General features: G+C 42.9%; 1 protein-coding gene across 7 annotated transcripts in view; it reads left to right on the top strand.

Moving 5' to 3' along the window:
* Positions 1-263: 263 nt before the first annotated feature.
* The window catches only part of HP1BP3 (heterochromatin protein 1 binding protein 3), a 30,463-nt gene continuing 22,750 nt past the window's right edge, over positions 264-7,976 (top strand). For 2 of the 7 annotated variants that reach the window (XM_036914527.2, XM_036914533.2), the window contains exons 1-3: positions 264-416; positions 5,508-5,703; positions 6,148-6,247. In XM_036914527.2, coding sequence (XP_036770422.1) covers positions 5,608-5,703; positions 6,148-6,247 — 196 coding nt within the window. In that variant the 5' untranslated portion in view covers positions 264-416; positions 5,508-5,607. Of the gene's footprint in view, positions 417-827; positions 966-3,247; positions 3,651-5,507; positions 5,704-6,147; positions 6,248-7,976 lie in introns of those variants that run through there. The other 5 variants (XM_036914529.2, XM_036914528.2, XM_036914530.2 and 2 more) reach the window with 5 other exon arrangements.

Raw genomic sequence — 7,976 nt, 5'->3', positions numbered from 1 at the left:
AATGCCAAACTCTCCAAAAGGCAGACGGATCGCCAAAGCGAAAACCCACTTAAGACTGTAGACTGAACGAGGGAGTAGAAAAGGCCCTTCCGAGGAAACCAAAACCGCACGACAGGCTAACCAGCCCGGGCGTCCGCGCGTCCCGGAGCGCCCCCTCGCGTCCCCGCACGCCCGGCCGGGGAGGGACGCCTCGCGCGCTCCCTCCGCTCCGTGGGCTGGGGGCACGGCGCCGGCGCGGGGGGGGCGGGGCCGGCGCGGGGGCGCGCTCGCGCTCGGGGCCGCGGGCAGGGGGGCGGGGCGGCAGAGCTCTGCGGCTGGGCCTGGAGGACAGCGGCGGCAAAGGCGACAGGCGGCAGCGGGGACGGCGCCGAGAGGCCGTGTGGAACGCGAGTGCCAGGAAAGGGGAAAGCGCAGAGGTAACGCAGGCCGGAACAGCCGGGCGGGCAGTAGGCGCGGTCTCGCTGGACCCCAAAGCAAGCGGCCGAGGCTGCCAGCTCGGGGCCCAGTGCCGCTCCCGGAGAGGAGGGGGCGGGGTGCTCAGGGCCCCGGAGGTGGCGCCTTTTGTCTGCCTTCCCCAGCCGCTCCGCCTCCCCTTCCCTTATCCCCTGCGACCTAGCCCCCTGCCCTCTCATTGACACCTCCTCCGGGGCCCTCCGGCGCGCGCGCTCCCGCCCTTGTTTTGTTTGGACAAGGGAAGGCGGGGGTAGCTCTTTCCTGGTCCAGGGCCCTCCGTCCCAGCGCGCCTGCGCCGGCGTCCTCCCGTCGCGCTCCGATTGGCTGAGGGTTTGCGCATGCTCCCGAGGCTGATGGCTGGTGCCCCGTCGCCCGCCCCACTCTCCCCGTCTCCCCACTCCCTCCGCGATTTTCCGAGTGGGTTCGAAAGATGCTGGCGGCAGTGACTGGCTGCGGTGGGCCCGCCCCCGGGCTTCTCCGCCCCCGCCGCCGCCATTACGGAGCTCCCAGTGGTGAGTGCGCGGGGCGCGGTTGTTCGCGGTCCGCCGCTTCTTGCGTCTCGCGGGCGGGCGCAGCCCGGGTCCTGGCGTCGGCTGGGCCGCGTGCATCCTGGAGCGTGGGCTGCGAGCTGCTCGCCGCGTCGCAGCGCCTCGGTGTCCGCCGCCGCTGAGCCCTCCCGGCAACCGCCTCGCTGCCTTCATCTTGGCTCCGCTCTACCCCGCCTTCTGCCTGCGCACCACGCCGCCGCTCCCTGCCTCTTGGCTCCCTCTTTGCCGTGTTCCTCAGCGGTTGGGGCGAGTGTTTCAGAGCTGCTGGCGCTCCTGAGAAGGCTTAGCTGCTGCTGCTGCGACGCGAGCCTGAGCTCTCGTTTTCCCCATGGCAGGCCTAGAGCTGATTATTCACCGCCCCTTAGACCGTGTAGTTGTAGTTAGTAAAGTCAAACTTGCGAGTGTGAGCGTTTGTGAAGACAGAGAGGCAGGAGTGGTGAAGTGACAGCCCCAGATCTGAGGGTCCGAATTGACCACAGTCTGTGACCGAGGACGCCTCACCTAACCTTTTTGCGGGAGTGTCTCTTATGCACAGAGGATCAGGTGAAGTTTACTGGCCCTTCCGCTTGTAATTCTCTCGCTCTTACTATGCTCCTGACATTCCCTTACACTGAAAAGAAAGAAGCCGATTAGAAATACATAGGAATTCGCCTGAGACTTCAAGGGCAAGCTATTTTGTCTTGGAGTGAAGCAGGACGTGACTAATTTTATTCTGTAATATAATTTGTCTTAATCTGGCATAGGCATAAAACTGTTATGAGCTTTTTAAATTTTTATTGCTCCTTTTAAAAGTTGAGCGTAATCTTTTCAAAGTAAAAATAACATTTTAAAGGTTTTTTTTTTTACTTTGTTTTTAAGTTTATTTGGAAGATTGAGGGTGGGAAGTTGGTGGAGGAGGCATCCTCAAGTCTTCATATGTAGATGGAAATCCTAACTGTTTAGCCAGATTGTGATTATCTTGTCAGGAAGGGCCGTATATTGTCAGTAAAAACGTGTGCAATGCAGATATGTACAAGGTGATTTACTGAAATGTGGACGTGAACAAAAAAAGTTTTCAGCAGATTATTGGAGTGCTTTTTGTGATACTGACCATTATAGGTCTGGATACAGTTGACCCTTGAACAACACAGGTGTGAACTGCCTGTGTCTTCTTAAATGCAGAGTTTTTTCAATAAATATATTGGAAATTTTTTTGGATGTCTGGAACAACTTGAAAAAATATTTTGTTTTCTCTAGCTGGATATATATAATAATATACAAAATATTTGTTAATTGACCATGTTTTGGGGAACATTTCCGGTCAGCAGTAGGCTATGTATTAAGTTTCGGGGGAGTCAGAAGTACATGAGAGTTTTCCGCTGAGGGTAGCTAATCCCCGCCTTGCTCAAGGGTCACCTATATGGTGAAAGACTTCAGATTGGGAACAATTTGATATATTCAGTGCATAGCTAATGACGTTATGTATAATGTGTAATGTATTTCATACATCTTATGGTAATGTATGAAATAATAGTATTCCCTAAAATGCGTATTTTCAAGGATATCAGTAAACTGAAGTACATTGTTAAACTCCTTTTTTTATTGCTTTCTCAGTGTGGAAAAGGCAAATTAAAACTCAAAAGTAGACTTTTTACTTTTACCACTTTTTCTTTATTGCCTGAATTAAAACAGTTTAGCATTTCCCCTGAGAAAAGCAAATCTTTGTATAGTTTATCCAACAGTAAATTTTTTTAAACGGATTAATGACCACATAAACCACAGGTAAACTGAGATTATTTGTTTTTAGCACATAAAAGAACCCAGGTGAAAAACAAGTTTCCTCTGTTCTTTCACTTAACAAGTATTTGTTGAGTACCTGTTCTGTTCTTGGTGATTTTTTAGGCACCAAGTATGCAGCAGTGAACCATCCAGGTAAGATCTCTGCCAGGCAACAAGCATGGCAGCATAAAATCTGTTTACTCAGAAGTGCAGCAACAAAAACTTAAATTAGTAGGTACATGGTGATGTTCAGGCAGTGTGAATTAACTGTCCATATAGTTTTGTTAACTCTGTAATGAACAATGAACTTATTAAACAACTCATTGACCAACTTATTGTAAAAGAATTATAGACTGAAGCTTTAAGTTCTGTGACTTTTACTAAGGAAGTTTAGAGCTGAGGCAAACACTTACTAATATTTATCCCAAATAACTGGGAGATTTTATTTTTTTTAGGTTTTCTTCACATATACCGAATATAGTGCTAAGTACTGTCAGATGTCATTGTTATTCAACTTCTTCCCAGTTTTTATCCAGGCCCATTTGTTGGAAACTGTTTAAGTGTTTGGAATACAGTGGTGAATTGAGTCCTAGTCCCTGCAGTGTTTATATTCCATTGGGAGAGATACATAATAAACAAACAGACATATTTTGAATTTCAGGTGGTGGTAAGTACTGTAAAGAAACCTGAAGAAAAATGAAGATGGGAGGCCTTTCTGAGCGGGTGACACTGAGCAGAAACCTGATTGAAGTGTCAAGGAAAGGACTATTGTAGTTTAAGAGAACAGCACAGCACGTGCAAACACTCTGAGGCAGGGATGAGAAGAGCACACAGTTCAGGGGCCGAAGGATCTGTGTGTGGAGAGTGGAGTGATGGGTATAGTAGGAGGAGGTGAGATTAGTGAAAAAAGGGGTTGGGTAGTAATTGGGAAGTTATAAGCAGGAGAATGTCCGGATCTTTTTTTTTTTTTTGCTGGATGCAGCCAGGAAGATTGGCAAACCATCTTTTTTTATTCCAACCTGGGCATACTTATCTGGCTACTTTAAGCTTTCATTCTTGTCCTTAGGTTAGCGTTGTCTGATACCTTTATGAACTGTGTATTTGTTGTTGCCCTGGTTTTAGTCATTCTTACCACTTTGGCATTAAGAGTAGCTTCCTTTGCTCAACCCCCTAACCCATTTGTTTTAATTCGAGTAATTAGTGAATACACAGTTTTGACTGGAAAGGTTTAGACACTTTTTTCAGTATTTTGTTACAGAGGAAATATTTTTTAAAGGATATCCAATGAACAAGGACTCCTGAAGGTTTTGCTGACTTGTAAGTAGCATTTTTCAACTTGGCTAGTGTTGTCAGAGTTAACAGAGGAATTCCTTAGCAGTGTCACTTTAGCAAGAATACCTGATGGCGATGTTTCACTTCAGTGTTGTGTTCACATGTGAAAAACATACCAGCTGATTTGCTTAGGTCTTTTTTATTATCAAGGAAATTGTACTGCTATATAAATGCTAGCTGGATGACTGAGCAGGTTTATATATTGAAATTATTCCAAGGTAGACTTTGAAGTTTCACAAACCTAAATAAGTCCTAGAGCTCAACTGGCCGTCTTTTCACAAATCAGAGAACAACTATTTTTATTTCTGTATTTTATAGTTCTTTGAAGTGAATTGCTATGCATTTAGTTTTGATGACAGTTGGTAACTTTTTAAATATTCCTGTATGTTCCTAATTTACTCTTGATAAGGTTTAGTGCCTTATACTATCTTGAGTCCTTTGGCTGCCTTTCCTTGCAGCTGATTGGCATTGCTCTTGGTGTTCACATAAAAAGGTTTTCCCTCTATATTTGGATTTTTTGGATAATTTATCCCAGTTGTTGTAGCTTGAGACTATTACCCGACAAATTAAAAACTTCTGAATTCCTAGACAGTATTAGAGGTAAAGTAGAAGTTGATTGATTTCTATCATTCCCCAACTCTCTGTTTATGTTCATTAGCACGGAGATCTAAACATTTAACTGATCATTTTCTTATATTTTGGAGGGATTTTTATTACAAAATACCACTGAGTCCCAGATAATATTTTTGGGGTGACAGAGGGTATTAATGATCAGGTAAATTTGAGTGACTATATGAGTTATCTTTGAATATTTAATTACATTCTTCTGTTAGTTTTGCTTGCATTAAAAATATGACAAGGTCTTAGAAGCATACTTCTGTTCTCCTAGGTTATGGTCTAAATTTGCTTCTCTGGGTCTGGAGGCTCTTAGAATATCATGCTCTTCAGTATCTTTGCCCTTATGTTACTTCTCTGATGGAGCTGGAGTAAGGTTACAGTAAATTTTCCTGACCCCTTTGAGAACAATGACAACAAAAGCTGCTTTCTTTAGTAAACTGATCTTTGAGTAAACATTTGATTAAACTGTTCCTTAGTGTCCTTATTTTATCCCTTCTAAGTTCCTGACGGTAGCAAGAGGGGATGGGGTTAGGTTCCTTATGAGCTTTCTTGTCCTTGTCGCCTTTGTTCATGTGGAAGGTGCAACAGCTGCTGTGGCTTATGCATTTGTCTTAGTTGCTGCTTTACATAGCTAATATTTCATTAGTGATTTTATCTTAATGATAACTGACCAAGTCATCTGTCACTTAACTATAAGTTTTATAGTTAAATTTTTTTCTCTTTGGATGTATTTTAAATTTAGACAGTTTAGTTTTGTTTTTTTGTTAATCTTCACACCAGGTCTTTTCTGTGCTTTAGGTTGACTCTTCACCACACTGAAACCATTAGGAAAAATCCTTGTGGTTAACAGCAGAGGCTTCAGAGTGTAACCTGTACTCGGGCCTAGAAATTATTTTAAATGGCGACTGATACATCTCCAGGTGAACTCGTCCATCCTAAGGCACTCCCACTTATAGTAGGAGCTCAGCTGATCCACGCGGACAAGTTAGGTGAGGTAGGGGCTGACACATTCTTGAAGCTCTCTCTTGGATCAGTCCCTGACTTCAGGCCCTGCTGGGTCCTTCTTGGTACATGTTCCTTCCTCTATTCAGGGGAGTCTGGGTTGTGAATCTGAAAAAAATCAAATAGACATAGAGTTCTTTTCATCTTTCCTTCCTCCTCAAATTCCTGAAAAAAACTTCCAACCTTGTAACTGTATTCCAAATAAATTGTAATTGTTTCCATTTGAAATTCTAGCTAAAATAAAATGTTTTGAAAAGTACTTCTTAAAAATCATACTTTACTTCAAACTTGTTAAAAGTAATTTGCACCAGATCCTGGAGTCGACTTGAAGAATTCTCCTACATCTTCTGAAACCTAGTTAGGTCCCTTTGAGAAAGAAAGGAAAGAAAAAAAAAAACTTCTATGCATGTGTGATTATGGCCATCTCTTTTCTTAGAAGGTAGAAGATAGCGCCATGCCGATTCGTCGAGCTGTGAATTCTACTCGGGAAACTCCTCCCAAAAGCAAGCTTGCTGAAGGGGAGGAAGAAAAGCCAGGTAAAGTAAAGCAGCGAAAAACTTAAAAAAGCAAAAGTTTCTACTCCAATTTGGAGTGTCCCATAAATTCCTTGAACTTACTCTTTTTTCACTGACTAAGTTTTTTTGGGGAACATTTAAAGACAGAAGTGTGGTACCTGTTGGTATGTCATTTCCAGACCCTGTGGACAAGTAAGAATTCCATCTTGTCTCTACTAAGGATTTTTGGAAGGAGAAAGTTTCATGTTCTTGGAATTAAAAACTAAAAAATGGAGAGAAGAGGAACAGTCAAAAAGTAGCCTGTGGACATACAGTGTCATGGGATTGAGGACCCTGTGGAATAATGGAGGACTTGGGCCTTCCTGATGGGCAAAGGAAGGCTCACCCAGAAATCATCTGGAGGCCTTGAAGGGAGCAGAAGGGCAATCAAGACATTGTTTTATTTAACTTCAGTATTTGGTGGAGAGAAAATTGTCCAGAGGTGGAAACAGAATGAATTGAGAGAAATGTAGACTCATCACCTGGAGTATTAGGGCCCTTTTGTGGCATCTCTAACCCACCTCTTCTTTTCCCTGTTTTTCCTTTTCACCATTTTTTGCTTTCTTTCATTATCCTTTTCTCCTTTCTCCCTTGCCTTTTATCTTGAGTTTCCCAGGGATGAGCACATGGTGCTGTCCCTGTCATGGCTATTAGAACCAAGATTTACTGATCAGTATAGATAAGGAATAAAAAACACATAGACCCTTGTTGCCTTTATCCCTTGGTGCACCAGGGATATGCTCTTTAACGGTTGAGCCTGGATTTTGTCTCAAAAGCCTCAGATGAATACTGTAAGCAATTTGAGTACCCTGCCTTAAGGCAATCAGGAAACACAGGAATCAGCATATTAAAAAAGTAATAGGTGCTGGTAAATTGAATGAAGATAGGTTATTTTGTCCAGCAGTGATATAAGCCACTTGGTGGCCTATCTTGATCCATATTTGTTTAACAGCCAGCTGAAGCCATTAAATCACTAACATCAGTTTTCAGAATTCATGCCGGATGGTTCATGTGTACAGTATTAGAAATAAGCCGAGAATTTATAAAGGACCGGTAAGTCACCTCACAGATTGTATGTTTAATCTCTCTCTATTCCATTATTGTATTTTGTACATGAAGATGATTGGACTTAACTCATTTTAAATTTTATAAATCCTACATTTCACACAGAAATGGACAATAGTTCAATGAGTTGGAGACAATGTCATATATAATGCATACTCAATATCTGTTGAGTAAACCTTTAGTAAGCCACCACCCATTAAGTAATTATTCTTGAGAAGAGAGAATAATATGAAATTAAATTCATGGCTCTATTAGTTTAGTAAAACCCAGTAAATGGTTCTTAGCTTTTCATGCTTTTTATAATAAGGCAATGTATAAATAAGTAAATATGACTAATAAGTTCTTACTCATGTAGCTGTTCAGGTCGAATTGTTGGAGTGAGAGACAGTAAAAGGTACATTGTGATAAAGATACATCCTGCAGTTATTGTCTGTATCACCAGATACTGTTGTTATAATGAAGTTCAACCTTAATACTTTTTGAAACAGCTGTAGAATCAGCAGAGACCAAAGATGAATGGGAATTACCCACAGTACAAATGCTGGCATATAGGCTTCTCTGAAAACATTTTGTATTATCCTCATAGAGGGAGATTTGGAGATGTCAAAGAACTTGCCCTAACATAGCAAGCTATAAAGTTACAAAG

The sequence above is a fragment of the Manis pentadactyla genome, chromosome 4 (assembly GCF_030020395.1).
Source record: "Manis pentadactyla isolate mManPen7 chromosome 4, mManPen7.hap1, whole genome shotgun sequence".
Lineage (NCBI taxonomy): Eukaryota > Metazoa > Chordata > Mammalia > Pholidota > Manidae > Manis > Manis pentadactyla.
Note: the sequence above shows the minus strand (reverse complement) of the source record. Positions and strands in the feature narration are given on the sequence as shown.